Source organism: Podarcis muralis, chromosome 8 (genome assembly GCF_964188315.1).
Source record: "Podarcis muralis chromosome 8, rPodMur119.hap1.1, whole genome shotgun sequence".
Classification (NCBI taxonomy): Eukaryota; Metazoa; Chordata; class Lepidosauria; order Squamata; family Lacertidae; genus Podarcis; species Podarcis muralis.
In genome coordinates this window covers 66,440,040-66,455,311 of record NC_135662.1, presented here as the reverse complement: position 1 = coordinate 66,455,311, position 15,272 = coordinate 66,440,040, and the positions used below count along the sequence as shown (strand labels likewise).

The 15,272-nt window shown below is 42.2% G+C and overlaps 1 protein-coding gene across 2 annotated transcripts in view; it reads left to right on the top strand.

Moving 5' to 3' along the window:
* MYLK4 (myosin light chain kinase family member 4) overlaps window positions 1-15,272 on the top strand; it is an 89,140-nt gene that overhangs the window by 47,534 nt on the left and 26,334 nt on the right. Inside the window, exon 1 of one of the 2 annotated variants that reach the window (XM_028737859.2) lies at window positions 12,800-13,719. The exons of the other annotated variant lie outside the window; for it this stretch is intronic. Within the exon in view, the coding sequence (XP_028593692.2) occupies window positions 13,072-13,719 (648 nt within the window). The 5' untranslated portion in view covers window positions 12,800-13,071. Of the gene's footprint in view, window positions 1-12,799; window positions 13,720-15,272 lie in introns of those variants that run through there. 2 annotated transcript variants of the gene reach the window in all.

Here is a 15,272-nt window from a genome sequence, read left to right as displayed (position 1 = left end):
CCCCCGCCACTCTGGGTGCCGGAGCTGCTAGCTACACCCCTGGCAGGTGTGCTTGAATGTTGTTGTTGTTTAGTCATTTAGTCATGTCTGACTCTTCGTGACCCCATGGACCAGAGTACGCCAGGCACTCCTGTCTTCCACTGCCTCCCACAGTTTGGTCAAACTCATGCTGGTAGATTCGAGAACACTGTCCAACCATCTCGTCCTCTGTCATCCCCTTCTCCTTGTGCCCTCCATCTTTCCCAACATCAGGGTCTTTTCCTCCTCTTCTCATGAGGTGGCCAAAGTATTGGAGCCTCAGCTTCAGGATCTGTCCTTCCAATGAGCACTCAGGGCTGATTTCCTTCAGAATGGAGAGGTTTGATCTTCTTGCAGTCCATGGGACTCTCAAGAGTCTCCTCCAGCACCATAATTCAAAAGCATCAATTCTTCGGCGATCAGCCTTCTTTATGGTCCAGCTCTCACTTCCATACATCACTACTGGGAAAACCATAGCTTTACCTATACGGACCTTTGTTGGCAAGGTGATGTATCTGCTTTTTAAGATGCTGTTTAGGTTTGTCATTGCTTTGTGTGCTTGAATGCTCCCTTGCAAATAGTGGCCATGCATTTAGAAAAACATTATGTGGGAGAGAAGAAAAGCAGTTATACAAAAGCAGTTATACTGTTCTTATATGTGCAAAAAGGGTTGTTGCTTTTTTGTTTAGATTTGCAATAATTCAGCATGCAATACCTCATTGGTATCCTAGAGTGGCATATTCCAATGTCAAGGCTTCATTCTGCCGAATGTATATTCAAGCCCGACGTATAAAACGCTAATATGAAATCCAAACCGCGGAAAGAAGCTGGCAGGGAGACAGCCGCAGTGTTACTAGGTGGAATGTCAAGGACGAGGAGCTATTGCATAAGAACAACCAAGAAGACAGTGAAAGTTAGAAATGGAACATGCAGATTAAAAGAATGAACTTTGCGGTGGCAGTGATTACATTTCTGCAAATTGAAGCCAGGTATGGATGAAAGACTTCAGCTGAATGCAATTCAACAATTAAGCGAATCGTGTCGTAATTGAATGAAAAGCAGACTGGCTGTGTGTGTGCAACTATACCAAGCCCTAAAAGAGCTGTAAAGAAAAATAAATCTTTGGAGAAACATGCTATCCTGCATTCCCAGACGGAACAGAACGTGGATCTGGGCGATAATTTTTAAAAGAAGTGCTTGCAAAAACTGCAGATGCTAAGCACAGTTTTAAGAGGCATTCTGTCCCCATTTCCACACTCGAGAGGAATGCCATTTCTAAAATGATGTCTGCTGAAATATAAGTCTGTGTCATTAAAAAGAATGCATTTTCATTTTACCCAGATGTAAATGTATGCTATTTTAATTTATGGTTTAATGGGTTAATAAACTAAAACTTGCATGATCAATAAATTTCTTTAACTGAGTTGCAGCACTAGTTATGTTATTATTATTATTATTATTATTATTATTATTATTATTATTATTGCCCTCCCATCTGGCCGGGTTTCCCCAGCCACTCTGGGGGGCTTACAGAATATATAAAACATAATAAAGCATCAAACATTAAAAACATTAAAATGAATATCCCCAAACAATCTCATGAAATTTACAGTATTGAAAATGCATCCAAGTTTCACTCTATAAAAGCCACTGTAGCCTATTTATTTATTTTATTTATTTCATAAAATTTATGCATCACTTGATTGTAAACAACAACACCCTCAAAGCAGTTTTCAAAAAGATAAACAATAAAATCAATACAAATTTTACAACCCTACATTAAAACACTTGAAGTGGTTCAGATGTTGGACTAGGATTCGGGACACAAGACTTCAAATCCCGAGACAATCTAATCCCCATGAAAATCACTGCGTGACCTTGGGCTAGTCACTGTATTTTAGCCTAACCTAAATGGGAACGGGCTGAATCGTATACACCACCTTGAGCTTCTTAGAAGGAATCTAAGTATCAATGTAGAAATTACACACGCAAAAGCTTGCTTTGCACCTTGAAATGAATTATAGAGACAATATTTCTTCAGTCGGATAGTAAAACCTTGGGATAGGCTGCTGTCAAGCCTGCTTGTTCATAAAGTGCCACTTACATAGATGATGCCACATTAGTAACAACAACAACAACAACAAATAATATGATGACAAAGAAGAAATTCTTACTCTTCAGATTGGAGCAATTTGCGCTCACCTTGTAATCACCAGGAAGTTTGCTTGTATATTTTGCAACTTCTTTATATGATTTTCCAGAAACAATTGTTTGCTTGCAGAGATTCCTAAATCATGGAAGGAAGGACGTGATTTCTATGTTGTGTGTGTGTGTGTACACACACACACACACACACACACACTTTTGTATCTGCTGAACAGGGGTTACTGGATTTTTCACGAATCCTTTTTCTTCTGTTGTTTCCTTATTGATTTACAAAGAAGTTGTAGTTCTCAAAACATTCCCAACACTGTCAAAGAGCAACAAATTGCCACATAAGGATATGAAAGCAAATTCCTACAGTGATAATTTCTCCCCCTCACCCCCGGTTGTTGCACACAGGTGATGTGACATGGTGCAGAAGTTTGGGAACATGATATTTACTCCGACAGGAAAACGATGCAAAAATTACTTTTCATTCAAATGAAATCTTTTTAAGACATCTTCAGTTATTGGGGTTATTAAGTCAGAGGTGACGGAAGAGAAGCAATGTTTATTTAAAGGGCAAAGTTGGCTGCAGAATTTATGTTAACTTACTTTCACAATGTTTAATCTCAAATAGCTTAAATCTATTAAAAACACACAGAGACACACATGTCTAGGATAGAGTTAGCAGCAACAAGAAGAGAAGATGGTGGAAACAGATCTAGGTCAGGAGCTCTAAAATGTAAGCACCACATTCCCTCAGCTTAATCTGCGGCAGTGAGTGAAGTTGAAGCTACTGGTGGGTGTGGCTGGAGCCAAAAATTGAACTGGGCTGCGCTCTCTCTCTCTCTCTCTCTCTCTCTCCCGCCACCCCCTCCCCCTTTGCACACACACTAACTCTTTTCTGGCATCCTCTGAAAATCTCCCCCTTCCCAGCTTTCTTATTTATAAGACGTCCATCTGACTAGGTTGCCCAACCTACACTGATTCCCTAAGGTACTGGAATTATTACTGAATTCCTTAATCCTTTGGTACTGATAATGGACCTCATCTGATTTGCCTTGAAGATAGTATTCTGAACTGCTGTGAGCCACAACCCTATGGAATGTATTAGTGCGTATATTGATGGTTCCGACTAGCACTGAATACAAGACCATGGACTCAGCTATACAGCTGCAAATAAAACATTTTAAATGTGTTCTAAAGTGCAATGTACAAATGTGACACTAGGTGGCGACACTGAGCTATGCAAAATTCAATGTGTTTTTTAAAAACGTTTTTCAAAAAAGCATTTTCGCAGCGCTTTTTATATGTGTGTAGATTCCACCCATGCGAAAGTTAGAATGCTGTTATCATTCTCCTAGGTATAAATGCTACTGAAGAGGTATTACGCAGGGACCTATTACCAGCGCTGTTATGTAATTGTACGGGCAAATCATGGCTCCCGCAGTGCGATTGATCAATGAGGTATGATTCAGACATTAAGCACCACTGATGCCCATTGATTACAATGGAAGTATGCAGAACATGCATTATTTTCCCATTGAAGTAGTTGAACTTAAATGTGCTCAATTTTGGCTGGATTGTACCCATTGCTAGAGAGTACCAAGGAAGCTTTCAAGGCTGTTGAATGAGAGTATTATTCAAATAATAATTTGATTTACATCCAAGGATGTTTTAGTAGTGTGTAGCAGTTAATCACTGTCTGAGCATATTCTCAATGTTGGTGTATGCTTGGAGCAAATTTTCCCATGATCATGATGCTGTTTACACAATCAAAGGAGAGCCAAAGACCTCTAATTAGTTGAGAGCTTTCCCCACTCTCAGAATCCAATCTACCTTTGATCCAAGGATAAATAACTTCCCTGAAGGAATGGGTTTCCCAAATATAAAATCAGTCTGAAACGGGCCCCCAAATCCATTTTTCCTTCTCCAAGGGTGCATTAGCTAAAAACCATTAACTTGAGCTCTTGAGCAAATGCATAACAAGAACACAGCTGTATAAACAAAGCTCTCTCCTTTATCAGTCCGTGACGCCTAACGAATGGCCTTGTCCATTCCAAAGTGGAGCAGGGATGGCACGTCTGGGTCTTATCTTACATCCTGACCACAAAGACACACAGACTATGTCAGGTCTGACAAGAGACCCAGGAACGGAGCCAGGAGGGCTCTTAGAGTTGGTGACCTCTTGCTCCAAGATAAGAGTATAGGAACAGGAACAGGAACACCCTTTTATGGTCAAGAGTACAGGAACAGGAAAACCCTTTTATGGTTAAGAGTACCGGAGCAGGAACATCTGCGATGTCAACTTGCGTGTATAAGCTGACGTGGTTGGATTCCTGGGGAAGGGGGGAGAGGGTGTCTGGAGGATATATATACTGCATGAAATTTCTGATTTCTTTGGACTAGCTGTGGACTGACCACGCAAGTGCCTTCTACTATCCGGAAAGCAGAATAAACTCTTTCTCTGAATCAACCTTGGTGTCATTTGACTTCCTTCCTCCCGTCCGGGAGCAACACAGACCCCACCAGTCGGTAAAGTCTAAGAAGGCTACATCCCCAGATTCCACCTCCAAGTGTCTTACAAAATGCTGGTCATTCACTAAAATGATGTTCTAACTGCAGATCTAAAGAAGGTGATTTGGACAGTACCCCAGTTTTAATGAACAAAGGAAACAGTAAGAATATCCACCAGTGTGGTGCAATTTTAATACTTTATTAAGGAGTTAAGATCCCAACTGAAGTAACAATCTGAAAGCTCCGACCTGACCATCCTTACACAAAATTTTGATCAGGATAACTTTCCTTCCCATGGAAATCGCATTTGCTATATATTTAGTTGATTCCGACAGAATGAGAAGCCATTACTCGCATCCAATTTTCCACATAACTGCTTCTGACTGCTGTCCCTTTTAAAGTCTTTTCAGGCTATCCATCCAGAATTAACTTTCTTTTAAGAAAAGGCCTTTTGTGGTTTATAAATTTTTAAATGCAGGATGGGAGCTGCCAGAACAGCTTTGGAGAGCAACCAAAGATTTGAAGCAGTCTCCCTAACATGAAATGAGGTACAGCTCCAACTGCACCTGGAGACAGTACCTCTTTCATTCGCCGTCTTCGGAGTTATGACACCTCTGGCTTTCGCCTCAGAACATCAGGAATTTTCCTTCAAACTGGCTTCTTGGAACGAGGCTTGTGCACTATTAGGGGATAATTTATCACATCATATTTCTCTGACTTGAGAAATCCAGCTTTTTCTTCTTCTTTTCAACAGAGTGGTATTAAAAAAGGAAAGAGAAAGAGAAACACGACAGCAAGGGCTGCTAAACTCATGCAGGAATCTTCAGATGGGGCCAGAGATAATGGACAATGGGGACTACAAGAGAGCTAACAGGCAGCAGGGGGGTAGTAGTCACCATCAATTATAACTGTACATAAAACTTCTCATTAAATTCCTGGTCCTCCATTCTTCGCCTGTAATTCACAAAGAGTTTCATTGATATCTGTTAGGCTAGTTTCGCGAGAGACCTCTGGTCGGCCAGAGTGAATTCTTCTCAGTAGTATAACACTGCTTTCCATCCTTGGTGGTTCAAGCGTCTTTGCACTTAATGTGCCAGGATTTATTTATTTTTATATGCAAATTGCATCAGAGGAGGAGGAAGGGCTGATAATTGAAGGAATCAGAACTGGCACTGGAGGGGATTTAACTATTTTCTCCCCCTCTGCAATGCTCAGAAGGTTCCCCTTTCCAAAGCTACTGTTTGCCTTGGGGGGGGGGCGAGTAGGGGAATCCCCATTGTAAAATTATTGCAACTCCCCCTCCCCCCAAAAAGCTGAAACAACATGCATTTTTTTGGTAAAAAATAAAATGCTGATCCAAAGATGTATATGTGTCATCTTGGCTCTGAGTAATTGTTGGGAATATTTAGGGTGGTGGCTCTGAGAAAAAAGAGGACAGGATTATAAATAGTCCTTTTGTACAACTCAAACATTTGGGCTCCCTGTTACCTTTCACCCAATATCTGTAAGTGAGACATGTTTTAACTAATTTAGTATGAAGATGTGGCTCACTTAGAGATTGTACAAACCTTGAGTTATGATTGCTGCCATAAATCAATCCATAGTAATTTAGGTTGAATATATAAAGTAATTGCTGAGATAGATACAGTGGTACCTCAGGTTACAAACACTTCAGGTTACAGATGCTTCAAGTTACGGACTCCACTAACCCAGAAATAGTACCTCAGGTTAAGAACTTTGCTTCAGGATGAGAACAGAATCACACGGCAGCAGCGCGGCGGCAGCAGGAGGCCCCATTAGCTAAAGTGGTGCTTCAGGTTAAGAACAGTTTCAGGTTAAGAACAGACCTCCAGAACGAATTAAGTTCTTAACCTGAGGTACCACTGTAGATAAATAAAAGGTAAAGGTACTCCTGCCTGTACGGGCCAGTCTTGACAGACTCTAGGGTTGTGCGCCCATCTCACTTAAGAGGCCGGGGGCCAGTGCTGTCCGGAGACACTTCCGGGTCACGTGGCCAGCGTGATGAAGCTGCTCTGGCGAGCCAGCACCAGCGCAGCACACGGAAACGCCGTTTACCTTCCCGCCAGTAAGCGGTCCCTATTTATCTACTTGATAAATACACACACACACACACACACACACACACACGAACGACCAAATAGTACCTAACTCCCACTTGATTGAACAAAATGTATCCAACAATTAGTGATCAATGCTGAGGGTGTAAAGAACCCAATGCAAATTTGGTAATACAGACCTATTGAGAATCCGCTTTTACAGAAATAACATATATCATTGGCTACAGTCTTCCAGGCTAAATCACAGAAAACATAGAGCTGCAAGGGATTAGAGGGGTCATTGAGGCCATCACCCCCCAACAGTGTAAGACAAGTCCCTGTCAACACTAGAGGGAAGACACAGAAATCAAGGAGGGAAGGCAAGGGAAGGAAATGATAATAACACAAGGGAGAAAAGCAGGCAAATGTGTGCTTAGGCTGTGCTTCATTTGGACTAGGAAATTGATGTGCTTCTACCCTTAATCCTAACATTTATGAATCAAGCTTTTTCAATACAGTGGAACCTGTTTGGGGAAAAATAATATTTTCCAAACAAGCACCGAGAAAGGCGAAAGAAGTGCCTTCAGGAAGAGAAGTTGTCTTTGCACGTCTTTTAACACGCAGCAATTGCATTTGGCTTTTTGAGGGGAAAATTAGTCAATAGAGGTCTCGTGAATCCTGGGGAAGGACATACTAATTTTAATGAGCCACAACTATAGGCAAAGTGGTCCCTGTTTTCTGCTATGGCACGACAGGGAGGATTTTAACAAAAGGCTGCAGCCGACATGTGATGGTAATTGAACATTAGGTGTCTTGTAATGATTTATCACCAAGGGGATTTACAGAACACTCGTGGCCAGTTAGCTTTTGGTAAGGGAGGTCAGGATTCATAATTGATTAACAGGTGGTAGAGTCATTGTGCCCGGAGACCATATTGATGCTATAAATTCCCTATCTCTGCCTCATTGAGCATTGGGCCAGAACTGTCTCTCTGTGTGTGCTCTGAACATTGCCAATTCCTTTGGGGAGACCAAAAGGGGGATGAATGGAGTTCCAGACAACCTTTTGGGATGGCCCTATGCACACCGCATCCATATATCATTAGAAGACACAGCATGTCACTTACTTTTTGAGTATTATGTGATTGGTTTAACTCTTGTAACGAGAGATCCCCAAACGCAGTTGAAATCCACAGGTTCAGATTCATATTTTTTTAAAAAAATTATATACAGATCTGAGCGAAGGTTTCAGTACAGTTGGATCCTGAGAGTTAGGACTCAGCTACATTAGTCAAAACGCAGTGTTATAAATGTGTTACAACACCGTGACACCAGAGGGCGCTGCAGAGCTGAAACCGCAACTCAATTATTTTTTCAATTGTGAGTTTTACAATGGTTTTTTTGCAGAGTGTATTCAGAGCGGTTTTTTAATAGCTGTGTAGATCTAGCCTTATAGTGAGTTTCTATGTTTACCATTCCTGATCTGTATTCACCTCTGAACTTCATTCTGTTTTTAGATAAGGTAGTTCTTTTACTATTGTGGTTTTTCAAAATGTTTTGAGGAACTCTAAGCTTTCTCAGGAATTGGTCAGGATTTCATCATTGGGACCCATAGGGCCTGAAAGAAAGCTTATCCGCTGCTACTGACCTCTCCTTGCAGAGCCCATTGCTAGAGAGTGCTAGGTATGTTCTGGTGTGTAGTCAGGTCCAGAATCAGCACGCAGCATAGCTGAGCAACTGTTAAGTTTGGTTAAAATGGTTATATATGCATCACCCCTAACGAGGAAGTAACAAAATAGGACACATATTTTCATAAAAATTATATATACTAATTTATATGTAGAGATGCAAATGTCACCATTTTGTAGATACAAAATGGCCTAGCTAAGTCTAGGAAAACGGCTTACTCTATGGTTTTAACCCCTGCATGCTTTCACTAGAGCTAGGCATGCTGGTTACATATGGGGCTGATTTATCCCACAGTGTACTCACTCAAGGCAGGTGCTGGCATTTTTACAAGGGCTTGGATACCTTTTTACCAGGAATCAAGGAAGTAAGAAAAAGAATAAACCATCTAAAGTAACAGGGGAAAGTGAGAAGATTAAGCTTGGGAGAACGGTGATATACAACGACTTCTGATTTATTGGTGATAAAATGGAGTAGTGATAGTCGCTTGTGAATGATTGTATATCCCTATAAGTGGCGCAAAGCCAGAAAAAGCCAGGACTGGACTCGGCCGCTTCTACAATATTTCTGTTCGAGTACCTGTCATGTTCGATGCCAGCAGCTGCCATAAATTATAAGATGCTCAGTCTAAGCCTTCAACGAATAAGCACTCTGGTGAGAGACGCTAGGTCAACCCAGGAGTGCAATACGTAACCAAGACTTTGGGAAAAGGAACTCCAGTTTTCTCTTTCTCATAATACAGACTCAAGACAGCATTCAATCAATGGCATTTATAGGGATTTGCAACAAGCAAGAAGTTTGTTTGATGAAAGAGATAAACCTGGGAATGCATTACAAGAATTTGGATTTGATATTCCGCTTTATCACTACCCGAAAGAGTCTCAAAGCGGCTAACATTCTCCTTTCCCTTCCTCCCCCATAACAAACACTCTGTGAGTTGAGTGGGGCTGAGAGACTTCAAAGAAGTGTGACCAGCCCAAGGTCACCCAGCAGCTGCATGTGGAGGAGCGGAGACACGAACCCGGTTCCCCAGATTACGAGACTACCGCTCTTAACCACTACACCACACAATGAGATCATGCGAAGCTTTGTCACTGTTGTGGCCTTTTCCCCATAGATGCTGTGGTATATTACCGCAGTGCATTGATGTGGGGCTGGCTTTGAAGAATGCAGATATTTCAGTGAGTTCAGAGGTAAAGGTAAAGGACCCCTGACAGTTAAGTCCAGTCGCGAACAACTTTGGGGTTGCGGCACTCATCTCGCTTTACTGGCCGAGGGAGCCAACGTTTCTCTGCAGACAGTTTTTCCGGGTCATGTGGCCAGCATGACTAAGCCGCTTCTGGCGAAACCAGAGCAGCACACGGAAATGCCGTTTACCTTCCTGCCGGAGCGATACCTATTTATCTACTTGCACTGGCGTGCTTTCGAACTGCTACGTTGGCAGGAGCTGGGACCTAGCAACGGGAGCTCACCCCATCACGGGGATTCGATCCACAGACCTTCTGATTGGCAAGCCCTAGGCTCAGTGGCTCAGACCACAGCGCCACCCACGTCTCCAGTGAGAACATGGATGCAAATAATAATTATTATTTATTTATACCCCACCCATCTGGCTGGGTTTCCCCAGCCACTCTATATTAAACACAATATTAAAATACAATAATGCAAAATCAAATGCCTTCACTTTCTCGGTTTTCTATCATGTTCCCGTTGAAATCTGCCTTTCAGAAGGACCGTACTGTAGAGTCTACCTCAGTACAGTGGTACCTCAGGTTAAGTACTTAATTCGTTCTGGAGGTCCGTTCTTAACCTGAAACTGTTCTTAACCTGAAGCACCACTTTAGCTAATGGGGCCTCCTGCTGCCGGGCCACCGGAGCACAATTTCTGTTCTCATCCTGAAGCAAGTTCTTAACCTGAGGTACTACTTCTGGGTTAGTCTGTAACCTGAAGCGTCTGTAACCTGAAGCGTATGTAAGCCGAGGTACCACTGTAGCTGCCTTTCCTTATGACCATTGACATACGACCAACCTTTGGCCTCCGTTGTTTAACTTGGGATGGGGGTGGCTGGAGGGGAGATTGTGTTAGAATTATGTGCGACCCTTTTTCACTGGTAATCCTTTGTGAGCTCCTCAAATGCCTCAGAGAGGAATGTTTCTGTAGAATTGTGTTGTTTTACAGATGGTGCAAACACCTCTCCTGGTGCTTTGCGGATAACAGGGAGGTGGTGGGGTTTTGTGTGTGTGTTGTTGTTGTTTTTTGCAGATGTCCAAGTGTCAAGAGGGTTTAGCTATTCTTTTAGCAGACGCAGTTTGGAAATCCCCGAGTGTTTTAGAACATAACTCTTCCTCGCTGGAGCTTCCCTGCTTCTGGCTCCTGTGGCATTTTCAGGGATGCCTTTTGTATTATTCTTTCCATGAAATAGAGATCCCTAACCTCTGGATTCCACCCCTCCCTCCTTTTCGGTTTCCTGCTTTTAAATCAAAGCCGTTTAAATCAGTGTCGGGGAAGCATTCCCAGCTACGTTTGGTGCGTTAAATCTTGCAAATGTCTATTCTGTACAAAAGGGATCTTAATCCTGGGCTGTGTGAGGGCAGAACTTGTTATGTGGTAGTAATGGAGATGTATCTCAAGAAGACTGATGCCTCCATCCCTGGCATTTTATTGTCAGTCATTGGCGCCGTCAGCAGAACACAAGGAAGGTTTTTGCTTTTTAGTAATTTGGTAACCCTTGAAAACCAGAAAGAAGTATATTCTTCAGCAGGGCTCTGGGGAACTACATCCTTTCCCTATTGTGATAATATAGGCTAAAACACTGTAAACATTTAGGTGCTAGCAGTTTTGCTTTGATTATTATTATTATTATTATTATTGCTGATAAATGCAATCTCTGTTTGGTTCTGGGGGTGCAGTGAGTTTCGGGATTTATTTATTTATTGCATTTACGCAGCTGCTGATTTTAGGTTTTATTTTATATTTGTATAGAATTTGTTTTCAGACAAATAGGGCCAGTTTGGGAGTTTTGCCTTTCTCATAGCAACTGTTACAACTGTGACTCAAAAAAGCATTGGGATGAGAGGGATAAGTAAAAATCTCAGGGCACACTGGTAAAGGGGTCTGGTTTGAAGTTCTGTCCAAAGGTCCAGATGGGGGGTGAGGGGCTGATGGGCCAAAGGACTTCCATTCGTGAGGGCGGGGGGTCACTGTAGTTGACCTGTGTCTTGAAGACACCATTAACCCAGAACCAACCCTTGTGAATAATCACCCAGTAGTCGGAATGGATTATACATACCCAGTGCCTAAGCCAAAGCCTACTGCCATCTGTAATCAATAAAGTTGTGGCCAATTTAGTTCCAAGATCTTGTTGTGTCGTTTTTGTTGCTACTCCATTACTGCCCCTTTCCGGTTCCTGGGTCACACTGCGCATGGGCCCGCAACCAACTTCTCAAACTTGGCTTGTTCAATGCTCTCTGCGTGTGTTTGCGCATGCGCACATGTGCATACGCACGCATGTAAGTTCCAATATACATGTTCAAAGTTTCTGTGCACATAATGGCCTCCCCATTCATTTCAATATCAGGAGAATCTATTTGTAGTTAAGGGGAAGGCGACTCACCCAGGATATTTGTGTGCACCTCAGAGGATGCACAGAGTTTTGGATCAGAGCCCAGGCAAGTCATCACTTGAGTTTCTATATTTACCTTTTGGGTTATACAGGGCACGGAAATGATTTGTGTAGATGAACGTGGTTATTTTATACTTGACAGATTTAAACTATGGTTGTGGGGAGAATGGCTGCTTTTTAAAAAGCCATACCCTCCCTTTCTCATCATGGCTAAAGCTATGAAAGAATGCCAGCTGCTTAAGTAGGAGGAACCAAAACGATTCCTGCAACTGCTGCCATTATACAGTAATTATGTTTGTTGCAAAAATAATAATAATGCGCTTGCTCTTTGCAATTCTTACTTTGCTAGCAGCCGGGATAGAAAATAATAGCAAATAATGTTTTCCTACTATGTTAACTTGGTTGTTGTCAGCAGGGGGGAGGGGGAAACTAATGCACCTCCAGCAGAGTTATAAATTTTCTAAACTATCTGTGCACAGCATGATTAAAAAGAAATAAATCTGTGTACAAAGAATTTTTGCAAAGCAACTGGCACTCTAATCCAAACAATTAGCATTAAGCTGTAAAAATTTCAGGCACCCAAATTTAGCTTCCCCTTTATCGCGGCTCTTATTTTGTTCAGCTCAGGGATCCAATTGGATACCAGATTCATATCGTTCACAAGCAGCCGCGTTGCTGCTGCCAAAGGGTCTTTGGCATCTCTGGACTTCTCAGATGTCTTGTAGCCTTTATGGTGTCCATTTCCACTTGGGTGCAAATAGTTCTTCTGCCCTCCCCAAAGACTGACGTCACTGTCGGCAAGTGCATTTAGATGCTCAGCAAATGTCTGCCTGGAACTTCATTATTTTACTGCGCTTTCTAAAAAAAAGGCGAGAGTGGACTGCTCTTCTTCGATACCTAACTTGCAGAACTCTAAGTGGATTGAGCCTGATGTTTTGACAAACACCAGGCTTATGTCCTTCAGCAAAGCCCTCTGAATATGCTATTTTCACTGATATCATCTATACATCTGTGTAAATCGGCAGAATGACAGCCTCCAACAAAAAGTCAGTGGTGAACTCCTTGGCCAAAATATTTGACCCGAATGCTTTACAAAACCAGCGACCTTCTAGTGAAGAGGAAGACTCACCTGCTCCCCAAATTTCAAGCAAAGATGTCAGCCCCCCTGAACAAATGAGTGGGCTGGATATTGCTTCCTTGGATCAGAAAATAAGCAGGTTGTTGACTGGGCAAGACAATGTCCTTCAGAAGTTGGATTACTTTTCGCAGGAAATCTGCTGTATGGAAAAGAACATGGCGCTCTTAAAGGAAAAAGGAAGGGACTCTGGACTCCGACCGTCCGCCATAACACCTGAGAAGCCGAATGGTTCTGATGTCACAACATTATGCCTAGAAATTGACAAGAAGCTTGCCGACATGAACAGAAGCGCCGAGCAACAAGCCAAAAGGTTAGATGGGATTGAGCAATTGGTCCTGGGAGTCCAGCAACTCCTTGGCTGTTTGGTAGAAAAACTGAAGACTTCTACCATCACAGACCTCATCCGCAGAAATGAGGTCCCTCATAAGCTCCTTAGAGTCGGTGGCTACCTGCGGAAAGATAGATCGGGAAACCTTTTCAGGATGCAGACGTTCTCGGACAAAAAGGATGCACTGTTCAGCAAATTGAATGTAAAGGTGAGCCCAGCTATTTAAGAGCCTAATGTGCTTTCCCCCCTTCCCTCCTTTGTGCTCAGTGAAAGTTGTTTTGGGCTAGATCCAGATCTTCTGATACAGGAAAGGTTCCTTCCATTTGTGACAGTGACTCAGATCCAGCTGAGGCTCCTCACGGAAGGAAGGGAGGGGAGGGGATAGCCAGAGATTTCCTTTCCACGCTGCAACTCCCAGCACCACCTCCAGCGTTCTGGAGGGTTCAACCTCAACCCTTCAGAGCCGTTTGGGAAGGTGCAGGGGCCTGCAGATAGAAGGGAGAAATTTTCCACCCAGGGCTCTATCTATACTTTTAGCAAAGTTCTGCTCCAGGCAGCCCTGGATCCAACCCCTTGTTAACTGTAACAAGTCATTCAGGTTTGGATTTTGTTTTTATTTTTTTTAAAGCTCCTATTTTTGAGCATTTTGAGCAATGCAAAATCACACCGTAATAATGGCACATGTAGCTTTGTCTTAATGTTTGGGTAACAGTATGCCCATTCTAGAAACCACAAATAAGGGAGAAATCCCAATCTCGTTATTCTCAGTTATTATTTCAGCACAACCTGTTTCTAACAAAATGTCAGAAATTATTTCTGAGACTCTAGTCATTTGGAAAAGTGCTTTATGAACGTAAATTAATATAAAGTACCTCCCTGCAGATTCTGTGTGCCGTGATATATTAAAAAAACCCAAACAAAGTGGCACTTCTTAATATTTAATTAAAGGTATTTGGCACTTTCATTCAGTAGAACTTTACATTTTCAGTTCCCTGAACACCTTTGCTGCAGGTTACGGTTTTTTTTGTAAAATATAAAAGGAACGCTGTACATGTAACAAGCTATTTCAGGGTAGGCATGGGTGTAGATATTGAACTACTTTAGATGTAACACTAAACCATAGTTTAGCATTGCAGGAGTGAACCTGGGTAACCCCTGAACACCCTAGTCCTTCAGAGCAGTCACAAGGGCAGTTTGGGTGCTTTCACTTCCATTTTAGATTAACCGTAGCTTGCAGTTCCATCTAAACAAACTACGATTCATTCTAACTATGGTAGAAACAAACTAATATCAAACCCAAGTTTACGATGCTGGCTTGTTTTTGCAAACCACAGTGAAGGTTTACCATTAGACCATAGTTAAGTGTTATAGGAGAACCTGGCTATTAACTAGTGGCAAGCAGGTGTTCTCTTCCATACAAACCATTCAAGTCTAAATCAGTTCCATTATTAGAAATGTACCCAACCCTTTCAGACCTTTTTTGGATCCACTTCATTGCCACAGAGATTTTGAAATGTGATAGGAAAAAATGGAGTTTCACAAACTGGTCCCTAAGTACATTGCTAATGAAATATACTTGGAGTCGAAAGTGGATTTCATGCTCTTTATTCAGCTCATAGTGGTGAGGAGGAATGGAAGTTCCCCCACAATATCTGCTTTATATACATTATTTACACAATGGGCTGCACATGATTGGCTAATTCCGGGATTCTCCTGTAGGCCAATCAGGTTGTGGATTCACTTCCACCTGGAGCTGGATTG